Source organism: Somniosus microcephalus, unplaced genomic scaffold (genome assembly GCF_052327205.1).
Source record: "Somniosus microcephalus isolate GS21.2 unplaced genomic scaffold, FLI_Smic_1.0 scaffold2, whole genome shotgun sequence".
Classification (NCBI taxonomy): Eukaryota; Metazoa; Chordata; class Chondrichthyes; order Squaliformes; family Somniosidae; genus Somniosus; species Somniosus microcephalus.
In genome coordinates this window covers 3,766,949-3,791,883 of record NW_028225189.1, presented here as the reverse complement: position 1 = coordinate 3,791,883, position 24,935 = coordinate 3,766,949, and the positions used below count along the sequence as shown (strand labels likewise).

General features: G+C 50.4%; 1 protein-coding gene across 1 annotated transcript in view; it reads right to left on the bottom strand.

The window, feature by feature from the left end:
- LOC147084110 (uncharacterized) overlaps positions 1-24,601 on the bottom strand; it is a 59,844-nt gene extending 35,243 nt beyond the window's left edge. Inside the window, exon 1 of the mRNA XM_085979900.1 lies at positions 23,283-24,601. Within this exon, the coding sequence (XP_085836026.1) occupies positions 23,283-24,308 (1,026 nt within the window). The 5' untranslated portion in view covers positions 24,309-24,601. The remainder of the gene's footprint in view (positions 1-23,282) is intronic.
- Positions 24,602-24,935: the final 334 nt, after the last annotated feature.

The window sequence follows — 24,935 nt, the reverse complement described above, 5'->3', positions numbered from 1 at the left end:
ATCTTTCCTTGTAGCTGAAATTCTCTAGTCCTGGCAACATCCTCGTAAATCTCCTGTGTCGAGCAGTCACATCTTTCCTGCAATGGGGCGAGCAGAACTGCATGCAGCACTCTAGCCGGTGGCGTAACTGCTGTTTTGTACAGTTTAAGCAGAACCTCCCTGCTCTTACCTGATACAGAAAGAGAGAGGCACTGCCCCTTTAAATACCTGGGGGGCACCCATTCCCCTTTAAATGGCCAAGCAATTGTTTTTGTTGAAAAGGGGCCGCAGTCCCCTTTGACTCACCCCCCCACCCTCTCACCCACCACAAATACTCACAAGAGAGAGAGAGAGGAGGAAGAATGCTGGTCTTTGTCCCTTTAAAAGTGGCTGCCCACCAATATATGTTCACAGCACCAGGGCTCTTTGTTCTGGATAAAAGTCAAAAAGAGAAAAGGTTCACTTATTTTTAAATGAATGCAGTTGATGAACAGCCTTGCAATAAAGGTAATGCAAAGGAATAAACACTCATAAGCTGGGTTTTTTCCACCCCCTCCTCCCCTTCCCTTTAACAGCTCCTGCGGACAATGAAAGAAGGAAAGCGGCCTGCAGCCCACCGAGGTCCCGCCCCCCTCCCTCCCGCGCCGCCATTGGTTGGAGGACCGTCAGCCCGCCCGGTCCTCCCAGCGTTTTCCGCGCTCCTGATTTGCGGGCGCCTCGCGTCAATCACACCCCCCACCGATTACGCGCTGACGCCAGCACGCAACGCCCAGGGGTCGGTTGGATTGGCGCACGCCACCGCAAGGTAAAAAATAGACACCTCACACAAATGAGGAAAAACAATAATAATAATAATCGCACTTTAGAGGGGAGGAGGTTGGGGGAATTAATGAGTGTTTTCAATTTGTTTCGGAAATAAAAAATATTTGAAAAGCTTCCCAACGGTGCGAGGCGGGCTGCGCATGCGCTCCAGCCAGCCTTTGTCTCCCCCACGTGGGCACGGGGGCTGGACACGCCCACTTGCCTTCCCCTGCACCAATCACAGCGCGGGCAGGCGCAACACGAGGCTGCCAGTGCACTTGCGCGGGGCCTCCGGGAAACAGACCGAAGGCCGGGCCCGGGGAAGAGGCGGAATCAGCGGCCGGGGTAAAGTCAAGTGTTGGGGGATCGATTTAAATCGAGGTGAGGTGAGGGAGGGAGAGCGGAGAGCGAGATTATAAAGTAAAATACGAGAAAAACCAAACCTGAGAGTCGGGCGGGTGGCACCTCCGCGGACGCCGAACGGAGCGGATTGAACCGCGCGGAGTGAGCCGGAGCAATGTGATCTGAGTGACGGGAGCTCTGACCAATAGGAAGAGGGCTGAGCTGGGAGGACTGAACTGGGCGGCCTGGTCCTCCAACCAATTGCGGCGCGGCTAGGGGGCGGGACCTTCCCTCCCCGGCGCTGGTAGGCTGGAGCCCGATTGTGACGTCATCAGAGGAAGAGGCCCATTCAGGTGGATGGAGGCCCAGCCTGTGACTGACGGGAGCTCTGACCAATAGGACGAGGGCGGGCCTGGTCCTCCAACCAATGGCGGCGCGGCAAGGGGGCGGGGCCTCCTCTCCAGCTCCGGTGCGCTGGGGCCGATTGTGACGCGCTGTCCCCAGGTGAGAGCAGCTCAGTCAGCACAGAGCTGGGGCTGGAATCTGGGAGAGGGGCCGCAGGCAGCGGGCCTGGCAAAGGGGCACAAGCTTCACAATACAAGGGGGGCACGGTGGCATAGTGGTTAGCACTGTTGCCTCACAGCGCCAGGGACTCGGGTTCAAATCTGGCCTCGGGCGACTGTGTGGAGTTTGCACATTCTCCCTGTGTCTGCGTGGGTTTCCTCCGGGTGCTCCGGTTTCCTCCCACAGTCCAAAGATGTGCAGGTTAGGTTGATTTGGCTATGATAAATTGACCCTTTGTGTTAGGGGATTAAATACGTGGGGTTACGGGGATAGGGTGGGATATGTGTCGGTGCAGGCTTGATGGGCCGAAATGGCCTCTATCTGCACTGTAGATTCTGTGATTCTTTCAAATGCACAATTGTTTCCTACACACAGCCTTGGTCACTCTGCAAAAAACTGTTTAACAATTCATCATAACTCCCCTGCTTTAGAAGAGGCGTAGAGTGCAAAAAGCAAGGAAGTTATGATGAAACTGTGTAAAAGACTGGAGTCAGCTGTGGCTCAGTGGACAGCAGAGTCAGAAGGTTGTGGGTTCAAATCCCGCTCCAGGGACTTGAGCATATAAAGCGAGGCTGACACTCCAGTGCGGTGCTGAGGGAGCGCCGCACTGTCGGAGGGGCAGTACTGAGGGAGCTCCGCACTGTCGGAGGGGCAGTACTGAGGGAGCACCGCACTGTCGGAGGGGCAGTACTGAGGGAGTGCCGCACTGTCGGAGGAGCAGTACTGAGGAAGTGCCGCACGTCGGAGGGGCAGTGGATGTGGTGTATTTGGATTTTCAAAAGGCTTTCGATAAGGTCCCGCATAAGAGATTAGCGTGTAAAGTTAAGGCAAATGGGATTGGGAGCAAGGTATTGACTTGGATAGAGAACTGGTTGGCAGACAGGAAGCGAAGAGTTGGAATAAATGGCTCTTTTTCCGAGTGGCAGGCAGTGACTAGTGGGGTACCGCAGGGATCGGTCCTTGGACCCCAGCTATCACAATATATATTAATGATCTGGACGAGGGAACTAGATGTAATATCTCCAAGTTTGCAGACGACACAAAGATGGGTGGGCGTGTGTGCTGTGAGGAGGATTACGAGAAACTCCAGTATGATTTGGACAGGTTGGGTTATTGGGCAGAAACATGGCAGATGCAATATAACGTGGATAAATGCGAGGTTATCCACTTTGGTGTCAAAAACAGGAAGGCAGATTATTATCTGAATGGCAATAGATTGGGAGAAGGGGAATTGCAACGAGACCTGGGCATCCTTGTGCACCAGTCGCTGAAGGTAAGCATGCAGGTGCAGCAGGCGGTTAAGAAGGCAAATGGTATGTTGGCCTTCGTAGCGAGAGGGTTCGAGTACAAGAACAAGGATGTCTTGCTGCAGTTGTACAGGGCCTTGGAGACCACATCTTGAGTATTGTGTGCAGTTTTGGTCGCCTTTTCTGAGGAAGGATGTTTTGCCATGGAGGGAGTGCAGTGAAGATTCACCAGGCTGATACCTGGGATGGCAGGAATGACGTATGAGGAGAGATTGGGTCGATTGGGCTTATACTCGCTGGAGTTTAGAAGAATGAGAAGGGATCTCATTGAAACTTATAAAATTCTAACAGGACTGGACAGACTGGATGCAGGAGGGATGTTCCTGATGGTGGGGGAGTCCAGAACCAGGGGTCATAGTCTAAAGATAAGGGGTAAGCCATTTAGGACAGAGATGAGGAGGAATTTCTTCACCCAGAGAGTGGTGAACCTGTGGAATTCACTCACACCAAGCTCGCACAGATAGCAGTGTGATAATGACCAGATAATCTGTATTGGTGATGTTGGGTGAGCGATAAATATTGGCCCCAGGACACAGGGTGAACTCCCCTGGCCTTTTTTAGTTTTTTTAAACTGTCATTCGAGTTTCCCTCCCTCTATTGTGAAGGGCGGGTTTCCGCTGGGATACAGTCCCACAGTCACTGGTTGCCTTCTGGTGCCCCTCCGAGTGGCCAATGTGTGAGGGTGTGCAGTGATTGTTGGCAGCCTATTCAACCTTGGGGGCATCACAGACAAAATCAAGCCCCCTTTGCAGACTCGGCCTTTGCTGCTGGGGTGACTGGACAGTGATCAGTAGCAGGAGCCCAGGACACTGAGGCTAACTGCAGTCTCCCCAACTGCATCCCAGGCCGGGATCAGCTGAGCACCCCCACAGTGTGCAGCTGGAATGTGCAACCTATCCTGGGGAGCGGGGGAAAGAGAGGTCAAGGGTCAGCACAGACTGTCAGTCAACCTTGAACTCTCAGACTCCCTCACTCATAGAAATTTACAGCACAGAAGGAGGCCATTTGGCCCATCTTGTCCGTGCCGGCCGACAAAGAGCTATCCACCCAATCCCACTTTCCAGCACTTGGTCCGTAGCCTTGTAGGTTACGGCACTTCAAGTACATATCCAAGTACTTTTTAAATGTGATGAGGGTCTCTGCCTCTACCACCCTGTCAGGCAGTGAGTTCCAGACCCCCACCACCCTCTGGGTGAAAACACTTCCCCTCAAATCCCCTCTAAACTTCCGACCAATTACTTTAAATCTGTGCCCCCTGGTTATTGACCCTTCTGCTAAGGGAAATAGGTCCTTCCTATCCACTCTATCTAGGCCCCACATAATTTTATACACCTCAATTAGGTCTCCCTCAGCCTCCTCCGTTCCAAAGAAAACAACCCCAGCCTATCCAATCTTTCCTCATAGCTAAAATTCCCCAGCCCAGGCCACATCCTCGTAAATCTCCTCTGCACCCCCTCTAGTGCAATCACATCCTTCCTGTAATGTGGTGACCAGAACTGCACGCAGTGTTCTAGCTGCGGCCTAACTAGTGTTTTATACAGTTCAAGCATAACCTCCCTGCTCTTATATTCTATGCCTTGGCTAATAAAGGCAAGTATCCCGTGTGCTGTCTTAATCTCCTTATCTACCTGTCCTGCTACCTTCAGGGATCTGTGGACATGCACTCCAAGGTCCCTCTGATCCTCTGCACTTCTCAGTGTCCTACCATTTATAGTCTATTCCCTTGTCTTGTTAGCCCTCCCCAAATGCATTACCTCACACTTCTCCAGATTGAATTCCATTTGCCACTGTTCTGCCCACCTGACCAGTCCATTGATATCTTCCTGCAGTCTGCAGCTTTCTTCTTCATTATCAACCACACGGCCAATTTTTGCATCATCTGCAAACTTCTTAATCATACTTCCTACATTCAAGACCAACTCATTGATATGGACCAATCAGCAGAACACATTCTATTGACGTCATGACGTCTGCACCTTTTATGATGTGAAGACGTCCCAGAGCGCGTCACCCGCCGCCCGCCCATTGATCCCAGGATCTGTCTCCCTAATGGTCGGCGGACACGTCAATCACGCCCGCTGCCCGCTGTCACGTGACCCTGAGGCGCTCTCCGGCTCCGCCCGAGTGAAGTCGCTCCATTCGGTGCCTGCGGAGCCCTCGGACCCTCAGGTTTGGAGTCCCCTTTATTCTCTCCCCTCCTCTGATCTCAATCGGATCTGGGGGAAAACTCACTTTCCCTCACTGATTGCGGCTCTTCACCAACACCGACTTTACAAAGAAAGCCCTGCGCGGCAGCCTGGAGCTCAGGCCCAGTGCACAGGCGTGGGGGAGGATGATTGACAGGGGCCCAGGGTGTGTGCTGAGCATGCGCGGTGCGGGCCAGGCGCCTGTGGAGCACGAGAGGGCGGGGCCATATGGGCGCATGCGCGGGGTCAGCCACAACTCAGCGCGGCAGCCGGAGCGCTTTCTGCAGCACGGGGGCTTGTGGGGATTGCCGCCGCCATTACTGTTGATCCTTTCAACCAACCTGTGCAGCAGCTGGGGCCTGAAAATCAGCTTCACTGCCCCTGGGCTGGGAATGGGCGACATGAGACAACATTCTCCAGCTTACCTCTTTCTAAACTCCTTTTACAGGGTTTTAGAAATGGAGCATTTACAGGCAGGAAGCTCGGACCAAACATCACGTCAAGATCTGACAGAGTCGCTCAATTTATCAGGACTTGAATATCATCAGCCTTTGCACATGGAAGACGAGAGCAGGGATCACAGCGCAGACAAACCGCTCACGTGTTCCATGTGTGGACTCGCCTTCGGCCGATCGCCTGACCTGGCGAGACACGTGCACCGTCACACCGGGGAGAAACCGGGTAAAGGTGGGGATGGTGGGAATGGATTCAGTTCCCCGTCTATGTCAGAAGTTCATCCGCACAGTCACCCCGGGGACAGTCCGTTCACCTGCTCCGTGTGTGGGAAGGGATTCACTCAGTCCTCAACTCTGCTCGAACACCAGCGAGTTCACACTGGGAAGAGGCCGTTCACCTGCTCCGTGTGTGGGATGCGATTCATATGCTCATCCAAACTGGTGAGACACCAACGAGTTCACGCTAATGAAAGGCCTTTCACCTGCTCCGTGTGTGGGAAGGGATTCACTCAGTCATTCAACCTATTGGCACACGAGCGAGTTCACACTGGAGAGAGGCCGTTCACCTGCTCCGTGTGTGGGAAGGGATTCACTCAGTCCTCAACTCTGCTCGAACACCAGCGAGTTCACACTGGGGAGAGACCGTTCACCTGCTCCATGTGTGGGATGCGATTCACCTGCTCATCCAACCTGCTGAGACACCAACGAGTTCACACTAATGAAAGGCCTTTCATCTGCTCCGTGTGTGGGAAGGGATTCACTCAGTCATCCCACCTGTTGGCACACGGACAAGTTCACACTGGAGAGAGGCCGTTTAAATGTTCTGACTGTGGGAAGAGGTTTAAAAGGTCCGGAGATCTGAAGGGACACCAGCGTACTCACACTGGGGAGAAGCTGTTCACCTGCTCCGTGTGTGGGAAGGGATTCACTAAGTCATCCAACCTGTTAGCACACGGGCAAGTTCACACTGGGGTGAGGCCATTCACCTGCTCCGTGTGTGGGAAGGGATTCACTAAGTCATCCAACCTGTTAGCACACGGGCAAGTTCACACTGGAGAGAGGCCATTTAAATGTTCTGACTGTGGGAAGAGGTTTGAAAGCTCCAGCAATTTGACGGCACACCAGCGAGTTCACACTGGGGAGAGACCATTTAAATGTTCTGACTGTGGGAAGAGGTTTAAAAGGTCCGGAGATCTGAAGGGACACCAGCGTACTCACACTGGGGAGAAGCTGTTCACCTGCTCCGTGTGTGGGAAGGGATTCACTCGTTCATCCTACCTGCTGACACACCAGCGAGTTCATGACTGATGAGAGACCATGTAAATGTTCTGACTGTGGTAAGAGCTTTAAATGGCCGAAGGATCTGAAGAGACACCAGTGAGCTCACATTGTTCTGTAGCACAGGGCCCTGCGGACAGCTGGGGTGACATGAACGTGGAATGGATGAATGTTTTATAAATTCTTGTACTGCTGTTTAATCTTTAAGACTGTTGTGCTGATGATTCCCTTCGATTGACTGTTCATGGTGTTACATAGAATGTACAGCACAGAAACAGGCCATTCGACCCAACTGGTCCATGCCAGTGTTTATGCCCCACACCCACCCTACTTCAATTATCCCGATTAACATCTCCTCCCATTCCTTTCTCCCTCATGTGGCTTCCCCATAAATGCATCTATGCTGTTCACCTCAACCACTCCCTGTGGTAGCGAGTTCCCCATTCTCACCATTCTCTGGGTAAAGACATTTCTCCTGAATTCCCTATGTAATCTATCAGAGACTATTTTATATTGATGGCCCCATAAATATGATGAGATTCTGTTAAGCTGACCCGTATGCTGTTGTACTTTGTCTTTGACCCCTACGTAAACGTGAGGTCATCCAAAACTCGGCTGCCCGTGTCCTAACTCGCACCAAGTCCCGTTCACCCATCAGCCCTGTGCTCGCTGACCTACGTTGGCTCCCGGTTCAGCAATGCCTCGATTTCAAAATTCTCATCCTTGTTTTCAAATCCCTCCATGGCCTCGCCCCTCCCTTTCTCTGTAATCTCCTCCAGCCCCACAACCCCCCCCCACCAAGATATCTGTGCTCTTCCAATTCTGGCCTCTTGTGCATCCCTGATTTTAATCGCTCCACCACTGGTGGCCATGCCTTCTGTTTCCTAGGCCCTAAGCTCTGGAATTCCCTGCCTAAACCTGCCCACCTCGTTACCTCTCTTCCATAAGAACATAAGAAATAAGAGCAGGAGTGGGCCATACGGCCCCTCGAGCCTGCTCCAGCATTCAATAAGATCATGGCTGATCATCGACCTCAACTCCACTTTCCCGCCCGATCTCCATATCCCTTGATTCCCCTAGAGTCCAAGGATCGATCGATCTCAGCCTTGAACATACTCAATGACTCAACTTTCCCCCTTTTAAGACGCTCCTTAAAACCTACCTCTTTGACCAAGCTTTTGGTCACCTGCCCTAATTTATCCTTATGTGGATTGGTGTCAAATTTTGTCTTAAAATACTCCTGTGCAGCGCTTTGGGATGTTTTACTTCATTAAAGGCGCTATATAAATACAAGTTGTTGTTGTTCTGATGAATGAAACATTACTGAGCCCCTGTACCCATGTTATGGGATGAAGTGCCAGACAAGTAAAGGCACAATGTCTGGGTGTGAATCTGATAATAACCTCACTGACCGTATAGGTGTGATAACCAGACGGGCTTATGGTTATAGTCTGGTCACAGATGGACTGAATTCCCTGAATCAGCAGGAGTTCAGGAGGCGGTCAACAGACGGGTCCAAACAATACCATTTCCTGAGCGGTAACCAAGCTTGTGTATAATAACAGGCCACTTAAGCCGTTATCAGATGGAACAGACTCGAGAAGGTCGCGCGCGAATCCACTGTACTTCTATTCTCCAGATTGAGGGAATTATCACCCGATCTGTGTTATGCAGCGCTCTTAATAAAGCCTGGAGAGACAATTTGTGTTCTTGTGAGCTTGATTATCTGGTATCCGAAACCTTAGGACTCCCGATCATTGGAGTCAACTTCAGTGTGTGGAAAGGGATTCCCTGGTGTATCCCACCCGCTGACACACCAGAGTGTCCACAGTGTGACTGCGGTGGGTCGATTCCACTGTTTCCGATGCCTTTAATCACATCCAGGACTGAACCATTTTAATTCAGGCAACTGGGGCTTGTTAATGTTAAGAGCCCCCAATAACTGGGCTGGATTTAAAGATTATTCCCTGTTCTCTCAGTACTGGTGAGCAGAGAGAAGCTGATGTTATAGAATCATAGAGCACAGTAGGATGCCTTTCGGCCCATCGTGCTGGTGCCGGCTCTCTGAAAGAGCGATGCAATTAGTCCCACTGCCCTGCTCTTTCCCCACAGCCCTGCAAATTTCTGCTTTTAGTATATATCCAATTCCCTTTTGAAAGTTACTATTGAATCTGCTTCCACCTCCCATTCAGGCAGTGCATTCCAGATCATCACAATTCGCTGTGTAAAAAAAGTCTCCTCATTTCCTCTCCCAATTCTTTTGCCAATGATCTGAAATCTGTGTCCTCTCATTACCGACCCTCCTGCCAGTGACAACAGCTTCTCCTTGTTTGCTCGATCAAAACCCCTCATAATTTTGAGCACCTCGATCACAGCTGCACTTAACCGTCTCTGCTCCAAGTTATATTGCCCACGTTTTGTGAATTGTTGCTGTGATCGAGGTGCTGGATGTCCGTGCCTGGGGACTGGGGCATTCTATCCTCCGTAGCCTTGTAGGTTACGGCACTTCAAGTGCATATCCAAGTACTTTTTAAATGTGATGAGGGTCTCTGCCTCGACCACCCTTTCATGCACTGAGTTCCAGACCCCCACCACCCGCTGGGTGAAAAAAAAATCTCCTCAAACCACCTCTAAACTTCTGACCAATTACTTTAAATCTGTGCCCCCTGGTTATTGACCTCCCTGCTAAGGGAAATAGATCCTTCCTGTCCACTCTATCTAGGCCCCTCATAATTTTATACCCCTCAATTAAGTCTCCCCTCAGCCTCCTCTGTTCCAAAGAAAACAACCCCAGCCTATCCAATCTTTCCTCATAGCTAAAATTCCCCAGACCAGGCAACATCCTCGTAAATCTCCTCTGCACCCCGTCTAGTGCAATCACATCCTTCCTGTAATGTGGTGACCAGAACTGCACGCAGTATTCTAGCTGCGGCCTAACTAGTGTTTTATACAGTTCAAGCATAACCTCCCTGCTCTTATATTCTATGCCTCGGCTAATAAAGGCAAGTATCCCGTGTGCCTTCTTAACCACCTTATCTACCTGTCCTGCTACCTTCAGGGATCTGTGGACATGCACTCCAAGGTCCCTCTGATCCTCTGCACTTCTCAGTGTCCTACCATTTACAGTGTATTCCCTTGCCTTGTTAGCCCTCCCCAAATACATTACCTCACACTTCTCCGGATTGAATTCCATTTGCCACTGTTCTGCCCACCTGACCAGTCCATTGATTTCTTCCTGCAGTCTGCAGCTTTCTTCTTCATTATCAACCACACGGCCAACTTTTGCATCATCCGCAAACTTCTTAATCATACTTCCTACATTCAAGTCCAAATCATTGATTTATACCACAAAAAACAAAGGACCCAGTACTGAGCCCTGCGGAACCCCACTGGAAACAGCCTTCCAGTCACAGAAACCCCCTTCGACCTTTACCCTTTGTTTCCTGCCTCTGAGCCAATTTTGGATCCAACTTGTCACTTTGCCTTGGATCCCACGGGCTTTTACTGTCGTGACCAGTCTACCATGTGGGACCTTATCAAAAGCCTTGCTAAAATCCATATAGACTACATCAAATGCACTACCCTCATCGACCCTCCTTCTTACCTCCTCAAAAAATGCAATCAGGTTAGTCAGACACGACCTTCCCTTAACAAATCTATGCTGACTGTCCCTGATTAATCTGTGTCTTTCTAAATGAAGATTTATCCTGTCCCTCAGAATTTCGCCCAATAATTTTCCCACCACCGAGGTTAGGCTGACTGGCCTGTAATTACTCAGTCTATCCCTTTCTCCCTTTTTAAACAACGGTACCACGTTAGCAGTCCTCCAGTCCTCCGGCACCACACCTGTAGCCAGAGAGGATTGGAAAATGATGGTCAGAGCCTCTATTTCCTCTCTTGCTTCTCTTAACAGTCTGGGATACATTTCATCCGGGCCTGGGGATTTATCCACTTTCAAAGATGCTAAACCCCTTAATACTTCCTCTTTCACTATGTTTATTTCATCTAATATTTCACACTCCTCCTCCCTGATTGTGATGTCAGCATCGTCCCTCTCTTTTGTGAAAACAGATGTAAAATATTCATTAATATATATATGATGTGAGGTTAGTGTCCCCTTACCCCTGTTTATTATTCAATCAGTGACTGCCCCTTTGCCAGGCCCGCTGCCTGCGGCCCCTCTCCCAGATTCCAGCCCCAGCTCTGTGCTGACTGAGCTGCTCTCACCTGGGGACAGCACGTCACAATCGGCCCCAGTGCACCTGAGCTGGAGAGGAGGCCCCGCCCCCTTGCCGCGCCGCCATTGGTTGGAGGACCCGCCGCCAGTCAGCTCCGCCCGTGCTCTTCCTTTTGGTCAGAGCTCCCGTCAGTCACAGGCCCCGCGATCACGTGCTGCTGTTCACTCCGCCCCCTCGCAAAACTCACTTTCCCTCATTGATTGCGGCTCTTCACTAACACCGACTTTACAAAGAAAGCCCCGTGCGGCAGCCTGGAGCTCGGGCCCAGCGTGCAGGCGCGGGGGTGGATGATTGACAGGGGCCCAGGGTGTGTGCTGAGCATGCGCGGTGCGGGCCGGGCGCCTGTGGAGCAGGAGAGGGTGGGGCCATGGGACGCATGCGCGGTGTCAGACACAACTCAGCGGCCGGAGCTGATGAGAGACACAAGAACATAAGGCGTAGGAGCAGGAGTCGGTCATTTGGCCCCTCGAGCCTGCTCCACCATTCAATAAAATCATGGCTGATCTGATCTTGGCCTCAACTCCACTTCCCTGCCCGCTCCCCATAACCCTTGACTCCCTTATCGTTCAAAAATCTGTCTATCTCCACCTTAAACACACTCAATGACCCAGCCTCCACAGCTCTCTGGGGAAGAGAATTCCAAAGGTCAGAGGCTGGGAATCCTGTGGCAAGTGTCTCACCTCCTGACTCCCCAAAGCCTTTCCACCATTTACAAGGCACAAGTCAGGAGTGTGATAGAATATTCACCACTTGCCTGGATGAGTGCAGCTCCAACAACACTCAAGAAGCTCGACACCATCTAGGACAAAGCAGCCCGCTTGATTGGCACCCCATCCACCACCTTAAATAGTGACTCGCTGCACCACCAGTGCACCGTGGCTGCAGTGTGTACCATCTACAAGATGCACTGCAGCAACTCACCAATACTTCTTCAGCAGCACCTCCCAAACCCACTCGGCTCCTGCAGAGATACCTGTACGTCAAGAATCCTCCTCGATGGTGTGCGCTGGCGACGTATTTCTTCTGTCAGCTGCACGGCCTCAATTACGACACGCAGCTACTGTTTGTGGAATTGGGTGGTACACATGCCTACCTGCGGGAGCTGCCTGTCTTCTACCAGGAACTGCTATGGGTCTGGAACAGCGTCGCCTCCAGGCGGAGTTCTCCCCCATCAGGAGTGACGGTTCTCCTTCGGGAGCCGCTGCTCAGGAATCCGCACCTCCGTGACTGCTGGATCGGGTGGCTGGCGGAGAGCAGGGCTGTGCCTGGCAAGGTGACTAGAATCAGGGACCTGCTCGATGGTGGAGGAGTGGGCTGGATGGCACCAGAAGAGCTGGCACAGCGCCTGTCCTTGGCCAACGTCTGGCGCACGGCCAAAGCCATCGAGTTGCTGAAAGCGGCAGTGGGCCCCGACTCCACTAGGTGTATCGAGGAGGCTCAAGCACATGGGGTGATCCCGTCCGAACTGACCCCCGTTCGGACAGAATTCCTCATCGGCGCACGACCCTGAAACCCCTCTCAGGAAATGGCGCCTCACAACTTGAGCCGCCTCGGGGAAATGTCCTCCGTGCCCTTGAGCTCTGCATGGAGGGGTTTCCTGTACGGGCTGCTGCTGCACACTCTCCACTTTGCCATCATCGTCTGCCGTCTGTACACGCCTTGGCGTGGAGGCGGAGGTCCCCAATGGAGGGCTCTCTATGCGGGAGTCCTCCCTTGTTCTATTGGGGACTTGGCCTGGAGGGTGTTGCACGGAGCCGTCCCTTGCAATAAAATGTTAAGTAGGTTCACAGACTCCCAGGCTGCCTGCCTTTTCTGCAGCCTAGAGAAGTCTGTGTTCCATGTTTATGTGGAATGTGAGAGGTTGCAGCCCCTGTTCCATTTTTTGAAGGGGCTGCTCCTCGATTTTTGGTTGCACTTCAGTCCCACGCTCCTGATCTACGGCCACCCGGTGCGAAGGGGAGCAGGCAGATTGGAGGACCTCCTTGTAGGACTACTCCTGAGCCTGGCCAAAATGGCAATAAACAGGTCCAGGCAGCGGGCAGTCGAGGGGGTCGTTCGGCCCGATTGCCTGCCTCTCTTCCGCGGCCATGTTCATGCCCGGGTGGCCCTGGAGACTTGAGACCTTCCGGCACACTTGAGACCTTCCGAGACCGGTGGGTGCCGCGAGGACTGGAGTGCATTGTCACCCCGGCTGGGGTGAATTTAATTTAATTTGATATGTTTCAAAAATGAATTTAAGTTTTTAAGTTTCATTGCAGTCCACTTGTTCGGCCGGGAGAGCGAGAGGCTCCGCTCGGCGATGCAGAGAGCCCTGCAGATGGAGAAGAATGTCAACCAGAGTCTGCTGGATCTGCACAAACTCTCCACTGAGAGCGCCGACCCTCATCTGTGTGAATTCCTGGAGACCCATTATCCAGATGAACAAGTGAAGATGACCAAGAAGCTTGTAGAGACTGGGACCCCTGCCTTGTAGGCATGAGGGCTTGTGACTTTGTACAAAGAGCTGAGACCTGAGCTCTGTAAATGTCATTTACTGTAAATAAAATGTTCAATCTTACATTAAAATTTTTTTTTTAAATAACATTATTTAAAGACAAATTTCCTCCAGTTTCACAGACAGCCTTTGTCACTGCAATAATTTCTTAAATGTTTAATCATTAAATCAAAAGCATCAAAAAGAGAGTAGCAAAAGTAAAGAAAGACTTGCATTTCTATAGCGCCATTCACGACCACTGGACGTCTCAAAGCACTTTACTTTTTGAAGTGTAGCCACTGTTGTAATGTGGACAAATGTAAGAAGTCGCACAACACCAGGTTATAGTCCAACAGCTTTATTTGAAATCACAAGCTTTCGGAGCGCTGCTCCTTCTTCAGGTGAAGTGGAGAAATGCATAAAGACACAGCTTATATAGTCAGAGAATCATGTCAGATGTTTACAGGTAACCTTTCCAACTGCCATTTATCACACCTCGGCAGAGAGTTGTAATGTGGGAAGTGCAGCAGCCAATTTTCACTCAGCAAGCTCCCACAAACAGCAATGTGATAATGACCAGATAATCGGTTTTGTTATGTTGGTTGAGGGATAAATATTGGCAACGGGGATAACTCCCCTGCTCTTCTTCAAAATACTGCCATGGGATCTTTTACATCCACCCGAGAGGGCAGACGGGGCCTCGGTTTAACGTCTCATCTGAAAGACGGCCCCTCCGACAGTGCCGCACTCCCTCAGCACTGCACTGGAGGGTCAGCCTAGCTTTATGTGCTCGAGTCTCTGGAGTGGGACTTGAACCCACCACCCTTTGACCCAGAGGCGAGTGAGCTGCCCACTGAGCCACAGCTGACAACGTTGGTCCCTTAGAGGTAGAGACAGGAGAAATTATTATGGGGAATAAGGAAATGGCAGAAACGATAAAACAAATATTTTGTATCTCTTCACAGTGGAAGACACAAAAGCAAACCAAAGATGGTGGGGAACAGAGGGTTTAATGAGGCTGAGGAACTTAATGTAAAGTACTAGAGAAACTAATGGGACTAAAAGCCGACAAATCCCCTGGACCTGACGGCCTACATCCTAGGGTTCTAAAAGAGGTGGCTGAAGAGATAGTGGATGCATTGGTTTTGATCTTCCAAGATTCCCGAGATTCTAGAGCGGTCCCAGCGGATTGGAAGGTCGCAAATGTAACACCGCTATTCAAGAAAGGAGGGAGAGAAAAAACAGGGAACGACAGGCCAGTTAGCCTGACATCAGTCATTGGGAAAATGCTGGAATCCATTGTTATGGAAGTTGTATCAGGGCACTTAGAAAATCATAACATGGGTAGGCTGAGCAAACATGGTTTTATCAAAGGGAAATCGTGTTTGACAAATTTATTAGAGTTATCTGAGGATGTAACTAGCAGGGTAGATAAAGGGGAACCAGTGGATGTAGTATATTTGGATTTCCAAAGGGCATTTGACAAGGTGCCACATAAAATATTATTACACAAGATTAGGGCTGACGGGGTTGGGGGTAATATAGTAGCATGGATAGAGGATTGGTTAATGGGCAGAAAACAGAGAGTAGGGATAAACGGACCTTTTTCAGGTTGGCAGGCTGTAACTAGTGGGGTGCTGCAAGGATCAGTGTTGGGGCCTCAGCTATTTACAATCTATATTAATGACTTAGATGAAGGGACCGAGTGTAATGTATCCAAGTTTGCTGATGATACAAAGCTAGGTGGGACAGTAAGCTGTGAGGAGAACACACAGAGTCTGTAAAGGGATATAGATAGACTCAGTGAGTGGGCAGTAAGGTGGCAGATGGAGTATAATGTGGGGAAATGTGAGGTTATTCACTTTGGTAGGAAGAATAGAAAAACAGAATCTTTTTTAAATGGTGAGAAACTTTCAAATGTTGGTGTTCAGAGAGATTTGGGTGTCCTCGTGCAAGAAACACAGAAAGCTAGCCTGCAGGTACAGCAAGTAATAAGGAAGGCAAATGGCATGTTCGCCTTTATTGCAAAGGGGTTGGAGTATAAGAGTGAGGAAGTCTTGCTCCAATTGTACAGGGCCTTGGTGAGACCACACCTGGAGTACTGGGCACAGTTTTGGTCTCCTTATCTAAGGAAGGATATATTTGCCTTGGAGGCGGTGCAATGAAGGTTCACTAGATTGATTCCTGGGGTGAGAGGGCTGTCCTATGATGAGAGATTGTGTAGAATGGGCCGATACTCTCTGGAGTTTAGAAGAATGAGAGGTGATCTCATTGAAACATACAAGATTCTGAAGGGGATTGACAGGGTAGATGCTGAGAGGTTGTTTCCCCTGGCTGGAGTGTCTAGAACTAGGGGTCACAGTCTCAGGATAAGGAGTCGGCCATTTAAGACCGAGATGAGGAGGAATTTCTTCACTCAGAGGGTGGTGAATCTTTGGAATTCTCTGCCCCAGAGGGCTGTGAATGCTGAGTCTTTGAGTATATTCAAGGCTGAGATCGATAGATTGTTGGACTCTAGGGGAATCAATGGATATTGAGATCGGGCGGGAAAGTGGAGTTGAGGTCGATGATCAGCCATGATCTTACTGAATGGCGGAGCAGGCTCGAGGGGCCGTATGGCCGACTCCTGCTCTTATTTCTTATGTTCTTATGGACTTTCAAAAGGCATTTGATAAAGTACCACACAAGAGACCTACTCGGAAAAGAGAAGCACATGGTATTAAAGGGCTGATGGTAATTTGGGTATATAATTGGCTGAGGGATAGGAGACAGTGAGCAGTGCTGAGGGATGTTTTTCTGACTGGAGGGAAGTATGCAGTGGGTTCCCCAGGGGTCGGGATTAGGACCATTGCTTTTCTTGTTATATATAACTGACCTGGACTTGGGTATAGGTGTAGAAGTTTGAAGTTTACAGATGATACAAAACTTGGCAACGTAGTAAATAGTGAGCATAGTAGTAGCAGACTTCAGAAGGACAGAGACAGACTGTGAAATGAGCAGACACAAGGCAGATGAAATTAAATGAGGATAAGTGTGAAGTGATGCACTTTGGGAGAAACAACAGGGAGAGGCCGTATAATCTAAATGGGACTATTTTGAGGGGGTGCAAGAGCAGAGGGACCTGGGGGTCCATATTCACAAATCTTAGAAAGTGCCGCGGCAAGTTGGTGAGGTTTCAGAAAGTGTGTGGGATACTTGGCTTTGTAAATAGTGCCATTGAAAACAAAAACAAGGAAGTTACACTAAACCTTTACAAATCACTAGTGAGAAACATAGGACAGGAGGAGGCCATTCAGCCCCTCAAGCCTGTTCCGCCATTCAATGAGATCATGGCTGATCTGCGACCTAACTCCATACACCCGCCTTTGGCCCATATCCCTTAATACCTTTGGGTAACAAAAACCTATCAATCTCAGATTTAAAATTAACAATTGATCGAGCATCAATTGCCATTTGCGGAATGGAGTTCCAAACTTCTACCACCCTTTGTGTGTAGAAGTGTTTCCTAATTTCACTCCTGAAAGGTCTGGCTCTATTTTTAGACTATGCCCCAAGTCCTAGAATCCCCAACCAGCGGAAATAGTTTCTCTCTATCTACCCTATCTGTTCCCCTTAATATCCTGAAAACTTCGATCAGACGACCCCTTAACTTTCTAAATTCTAGGGACTACAACTCTAATTTGTATAACCTCTCCTCGTAACTTAACCCTTGGAGTCCAGGTATCATTCTGGTAAACCTACGCTGCACTCCCTCCAAGGCCAATATATCTTTCCTAAGGTGTGGTGCCCAGAACTGCTCACAGTGCTCCAGGTGTGGTCTAACCAGGGTTTTGTACAGCTGCAGGGTTTTGGCCTCAGCTGGAGTCTTGTGTACAGTTCTGGGCACCACACTTTAGGAAGGATGTCAAGGCCTTGGAGAGGGTACAGAGGAGGTTCACCAGGATGGTACCAGGGATGAGGGACTTCAGATATGTGGAGAGATTGGAGAAGCTGGGATTGTTCTCCTTAGAGCAGAGAAGGTTAAGAGGAGACCTAATAGAGGTGTTCAAAATGATGAGGGGTTTTGATCGAGCAAGTAGGAACAAACTGTCTCCTCTGGCAAGTGGGTCGGTAACCAAAGGTCACAGATTTAAAATAGTTGCTAAAAGAACTAGAGGGAAATGAGGAGAATTGTTTTCACACAGAGGGTTGTTAAGATCTGGAACGCACCATCTGAAAGGATGCTGGAATCAGGTTCCACAGGAACTTTCAAACGGTGATTGGACATGTAGTTGAAGAGGACTCGTTTGCAGAGTTCTGGGGATAAAGCTGGGGTTTGGGACTAAATTGGACAGCTCTTTCAAAGAGCTGGCACAGACACGATGGGCCGAATCACCTCCTTCTATGCTGTTAGATTCTATGATCAGTGTGAAGACGCTGGTGTCTTTTAAGGCTCTTAGAACTTTTAAAGCTCTTCCCACAGTCAGAACATTTGACGGATCTCTCGTCAGTGTGAACAAGCTGGTGTGCCAGCAGGTTGGAGGACCACGCGAATCCCTTCCTACACACAGTGCAGGTGAATGGTCTCTCCCCAGTGTGAAATCATTGGTGTCCATTCAGCTCCCGGGAGCGTTTAAAGCTTTTCCCACAGTCAGAACATTTAAAGGGTCTCTCGTCAGTGTGAGCAAGCTGGTGTGCCAGCAGGTTGGAGGACCGAGTGAATCCCTTCCCACACACAGTGCAGGTGAACGGTCTCTCCCCAGTGTGAAATCGTTGGTGTCCATTCAGCTCCCGGGAGTGTTTAAAGCTTTTCCCACAGTCAGAACATTTAAAGGGTCTCTCGTCAGTGTGAACTCGCTGATGTGCCAGCAGGTTGGAGGACCGAGCGAATCCCTTCCCACAGACAGAGAAGGTGAACGGTCTCTCACCAGTGTGAGCTCGCTGGTGTCCCTTCAGCTCCCCAGAGCTTTTAAAGCTCATCCCACAGTGGGAACATTTAAATGGTCTCTTATCAGTGTGAGCAAGCTGGTGTCTCAGCAGGGTGGATGAAGCAGTGAATCCCTTCCCACACACAGAGCAGGTGAATGGGCCCTCCCCAGTGTGAACTCTCTGCTGTATCTGGAGCTTGGATGACTCTGCAAATCCCTTCCCACACACGGAGCAGGAGAACGGTTTCTCCCCAGTGTGAACTCGCTGGTGTGTATGAAGGCTGGATGACTGAGTGAATCCCTTCCCACATTCAATACACGTGAACGGCCTCTCCCCAGTGTGAACTCACTGGTGTATCTGGAGTTTGGATAACTCTGCGAATCCCTTCCCACACACGGAGCAGGTGAACGGCCTCTCCCCGGTGTGACAGTGTCGATGAGTTTCCAGATGGGATAGAAACATAGACACATAGAAGATAGGAGCAGGAGTGGGCCATTCGGCCCTTCGAGCCTGCTCCTCCATTCAATGAGATCATGGCTGATCATTGAAATTCAGTACCCTGTCCCTACCTTCTCCCCATGTCCCTTGATCCCTTTAGCCTCAAGAAATATATCCAACTCTTTCTTGAATATATTTAATGAACTGGCCTCCACCGCCCTCTGTGGCAGAGAGTTCCACAGGTTCACCACTCTCTGGGTGAAGAAATTCCTCCTCATTTCAGTCCTAAACGTCCTACCCCTTATCCTTAGACTATGACCCCTGGTTCTGGACTCCCCGACCATCAGGAACATCCTTCCAGCATCTAGTCTGTCCAGGCCTGACAGAATTTTATAGATTTTGATTAGATCCCCTCTCAATCTTCTAAACTCCAGTGAGTATAAGCCCAATCAACACAATCTCTCCTCATACGTCATTCCTGCCATCCCAGGACTGTGAGATGGGCAATCGAATCCCTTCCCACAGTCCCCACATTTCCACCGTTTCTCCGTGGTGCGGGTGTCCTTGCGTTTCTCCAGGTTGGACGATCAGTTGAAGCCTCGTCCACACACAGAACACGTGTACGGTTTCTCCCCACTGTGAATGGTGCGATGTTTTTTCAGGCTGTGTAACTGGTTAAACCTCTTTCCACAGTCAGTGCACTGGAACATTCACTCGGGTGTGTGTTTTCCAGTCACACGGATGTTTGAAATCTTTTCCCACAGACAGAACAGACAAACATTTGTCCTTCCATATTTAAAGGTCAATGATATTCAGGTCCTGATGAATGGAGGACCCTGTCAGATCTTGATGTGATGTTTGGTTTGAGTTTCCCATCTGTAAATCCTCCCATTCTCACACCCTGTAAAAGGAGTTTACAAAAGCCATCACTGTAAATACAGGATAGAAATTCAGAACAGGCAATTCTAGTTTCTATTGAACATTCTTTCCTCTCGTTTCCCCAAAGCTGTAAATCCCCGTCCCACACACTCTCCCTCCTCCCTGTGCTGAAATCCAAACCCATCACACCATCGCCAACATTTCTTTCCTCCACTCCCAGTTTTCCCCCTCCCTCTACTCTGGTTGGGTTCAGTTCTACACCCGCTGTGTGCAGAGTGAGAATAAAATCAATGAGTCAATGATTGTCTCTCCTGGTCACGGGGACCCTGAAGCCCCGCCCACTCGTTGCTCCTGTACCAAGATGGCCACGCATGCGCCATGCTGCAGGTGGAACCGGTCGGTCTTTCCTCCACCAAGATGGCGGTGCGTAACCCGGGCCTGTCCCCGAGAAAAAGCCTCACCGCTGCTGTCCGGTGGAACATAGACCAGGCCGCTGGATCTCATTCGGGCCTAAGGCCATTCTCCAACTTTATAAACCCTGCGGCATGGCCTACCCACAGTTTATTAATCTCCCGACCCCGCTCCTGCCGACCAGCTGCTCCGCCCGGCGACCGCGCAGGACTTTCTTTGTAAAGTTGGTGAGGGACACGTGACTCGGGCCCACGGCCTGATTGACGGGAGCTTCCGACCAATAGGGTGCGAGCGGGGCGGGGCTGGAGGAGCGAGCCGGCGGCGGGTCCTCCAACCAATCGGGGAGCCTGAGGGGCGGGACTTGCGCCGGCTGATTGTCTGATCCGCAGGGCAGCGAGTTTCTCCAGTCCCTTGTTCAAGGCCCGGGGCCAGGGGAGGCTGTGGGCCTTTATTCCCCTCATTGGACACAAGGCTGTTTGGCTCACAACACACGGGCTCAGATTGCAATACAAACTTTTTAAATACATGAATAAAAGCAGATAAACCTCATGCTTCTGTGGCACAAACTTTTTAATATTTGGGAGTAAAAGTACACGTTTTTTTCCCTCTGGGGAATTTATTAGTTTCAGGAAACAACAACAACCACTTGTATTTATAATGCGCCTTTAATGTAGTAAAACGTCCCAAGGCTGTTCACAGGATCGTTATAAAACAAAATGTGACACCGAGCCACATAAGAAGACATTAGGGCAGATGACCAAAAGCTTGGTCAAAGAAGTAGGTTTTAAGGAGCATCTTAAAGAAGGAGAGAGAGATGGAGAGGTTTAGGGAAGGAATTCCAGAGCTTAGGGCCCAGGCAGCTGAAGGCACGGCTGCCAATGGTGGAGCAATTAAAATCGGGGATGCTCAAGAGGCTGGAAATAGAGGAGCGCAGATAACTCGGGGGGTGTGGGGCTGAAAGAAATAGGGAGGGGCGAGGCCATGGAGGGATTCACTCCACATGGCCTGACCTTGGTCATCTTGTCGATCTTACATACTGCTTATGGATAACAAGCTGGTTACAGAACAGAAAACCGAGAGTAGGGGTTGGGAGTCGCTACTCAGACTGGCAAAAGGTGGGAAGTGGTGTTCCACAGGGATTGGTGGTGGGACCACTGTGGTTCATAAATGATTTGGACTCGGGAATCAGAAGTACAATTAATACTGAGGAAGACAAAACGCAAGAAGACATTAATACATTGCAGAATGGATCTGTAATTGGCAAATGAATTTCACTATAGATCAGTGTGAGGTGGTGTGTTAATGAATTTCACTGTAGATCAGTGTGAGGTGGTGTGTTAATGAATGTCACTATAGATCAGTGTGAGGTGGTGTGCTAATGAATTTCATTATTGATCAGTGTGAGGTGCTGTGTTAATTAATTTCACTGTAGGTCAGTGTGAGGTGCTGTGTTAATTAATTTCACTGTAGATCAGTGTGAGGGGGTGTGTTAATTAATTTCACTGTAGATCAGTGCGAGGGGGTTTGTTAATGAATTTCACTATAGATCAGTGTGAGGTGGTGTGTTAATGAATTTCACTGTAGATCAGTGTGAGGTGGTGTGTTAATGAATTTCACTATGGATCAGTGTGAGGTGGTGTGTTAATGAATTTCACTATAGATCAGTGTGAGGTGGTGTGTTAATGAATTTCACTATAGGTCAGTGTGAGGTGGTGTGTTAATGAATTTCACTATAGGTCAGTGTGAGGTGGTGTGTTTTGGTGGGAAGAATAAGGAGGCCACTCACTACTTGGACAAGGGGGTGAAATTGGGTTGCTTTGTGCCTCCCACGATATTCAGCGGGAGGTTAGTGGCAGAGGTAGTCGGTAGCTCCCCGTGGCACTGCACCGCCGGCAATGATGTCATCACCATGTGCAGCACCCCGGCTGCAACCTTGGGTTGTGACCCCTGACCTATCGCCGGACAATATGTCTGATAGGGTCAGGGGTCGTTCCTGCAGCCGCGGCGGCGTCACTTAAAGGGCAGGTGTCGGGCGGCAACTTTTTATTTTGGCCTTGTGCCACCACCTGCCCCCTTCCCCTTCTTCAGGGTGTCAGCTGCAATCGCTCAGCCCCGCGCTCCTCTTGATCCGACACCCCGCTCCCTGGTGGTCCAGCAGGGCCCCGGTGCGTGCAGTGCTAGGCCCCTCCCCTTTAATCAGGGAGGGAGGTCTGCTATGACGCAGTGCTATGTGCCGACGGGCGTGGCGCTGTTACACGAAGTGCTGGGAAATTCACTGGTAGCGCCTCAAGAGGGAGGGGAGTGCTTCCAGTAGCACCCTGCCTCCTGCCTGGGGCGCTACCACTGAATTTAATGCACAGGGGCGCTAACTTTTTCGGGGGGCTAAAATTAGCCCCGGCGACATTAGCGACCCAAAGGGGGCGCCACCGAATTTCCCCCTAAGTGTCTAAATGGGCTGGAGGAGCAGAGGGATCCAGGGATACAGATACACAAATCACTAAAAGTAGTGACACAGGTTAATAAGGCCATTAAAAGAAAAGCACTGGGTACATTCCTAAAGGAGCCTTCTGTTCCGTGCCTAGGAGCTCTGAACCATGGCAGAGAGCGGCTGGGACACGTTTCTCACACGCCTCGAGATTAACCCGCACGGCAACTTTGCTGTCAGTGAAGAGAGACAAGAAAGACCAAAGTGCCGTTTGCCCCTCTCAGTGTGGCCCTGAAGGACTGTGTCCAGGCTGGAGTTCTGTTCCCACCGTACGATCCTCCCCCACATTGTCCTTTCTGAGCTCCAGCCAGGTGATGCGAAACACTCAGGTGGGAAAGACAAAAATCGACAACAATGTGTTTAAAACAAAGTTGATTTATTTGACATATATCCAGAATATTAAACTCCAGCCCAGTTCCCGGAGTTATTAACATCAGCAGAAACAATCCCCAACTGTCAGAACGAACATGGTTCAGTCCTGGATGTGATTAACAGCAGCAACAACAGCAGAATCCACCCCCTGCAGTCACTTGTGAACTCGCTGGTGTCTCAGCAGGTTGGATGACTGAGTGAATCCCTTCCCACACTCAGGGCAGGTGAACGGCCTCTCCCCAGTGTGAACTCGCTGGTGATTCAGCAGGTTGGATGAATTAATGAATCCCTTCCCACACACGGAGCAGCTGAACGGCCTCTCCCCAGTGTGAACTCGCTGGTGTCTCAGCCGGTGGGATGAATTAGTGAATCCCTTCCCACACACGGAGCAGCTGAACGGCCTCTCCCCAGTGTGAACTCGCTGGTGTCTCAGCCGGTGGGATGAATTAGTGAATCCCTTCCCACACTCAGGGCAGGTGAACGGCCTCTCCCCAGTGTGAATTCGCTGGTGTATCAGCAGGGTGGATGACTCGGTGAATCCCTTCCCACACTCAGAGCAGGTGAACGGCCACTCCCCAGTGTGAACTCGCTGGTGTCTCAGCAGGGTGGATGACTCAGTGAATCCCTTCCCACACTCAGGGCAGGTGAACGGCCTCTCCCCAGTGTGAATTCGCTGGTGTATCAGCAGGGTGGATGACTCGGTGAATCCCTTCCCACACTCAGAGCAGGTGAATGGCCTCTCCCCAGTGTGAACTCGCTGGTGTCTCAGCAGGGTGGATGACTCAGTGAATCCCTTCCCACACTCAGGGCAGGTGAACGGCCTCTCCCCAGTGTGAATTCGCTGGTGTATCAGCAGGGTGGATGACTCAGTGAATCCCTTCCCACACTCAGAGCAGGTGAACGGCCTCTCCCCAGTGTGAACTCGCTGGTGTATCAGCAGGGTGGATGACCCAGTGAATCCCTTCCCACACTCAGAGCAGGTGAACGGCCTCTCCTCTGTGTGAACTTGCTGGTGTGTCAGTAGGTGGGATGACTGAGTGAATCCCTTCCCACACTCAGAGCAGGTGAACGGCCTCTCCCCAGTGTGAATGCGCTTGTGTCTCGATAGGCCAGAAGATCGTCTGAAGCCTCGTCCACACACAGAACACGTATACGGTTTCTCCCCGCTGTGAACGGTGCTTTTTGCTTCCATGTTCAGAGGCCGGTGATATTCAGATCCGATGAGTCGACTGACTCTGTCAGATCTTGATGTGATGTTTGGTTTGAGCTTACCGTCTGTAAATCCTCCCCTTCCAGTGCCCTGTAAAATTAATTTAAAACAGGGAGTGTGAGAGACAACCCACAAGAAAACAAAGGCAGGTTGTGAAATTGAGCTCAATGAATCTGGTCAATTGTGGGGCCGGCACCAGAAAAGTGACCATGAAAGCTGCCGGATTGACATAAAAACCCAACTGCTTCACTGATGTCCCTCAGGGAAGGGAATCTGCCACCTGGTCTGGGCCTACACAAGACTCTGGCCTCTATGGGAAGAGAGAGAGAGAGGGAGAGGTGGGAGGGGGAGGGGGCGAAGGAAAGGAACTTTATACATCAGCAACTCGACCAGAACTTTGATAGAACCTCCAAAACCCACAACCTCCACCACCTAGAAGGACAAGGGCAGCTGTTGCATGGGAGCACCATCACATCCAAGTTCCCCTCCAAGTCACACGTCATCCTGACTCGGATATATTCATCGTTGCTGGACCATAATCCTGGAACTCCTTACCGAACAACATTGTGGGAATACCTTCACCACACGGACTGCAGTAGTTCAAGAAGG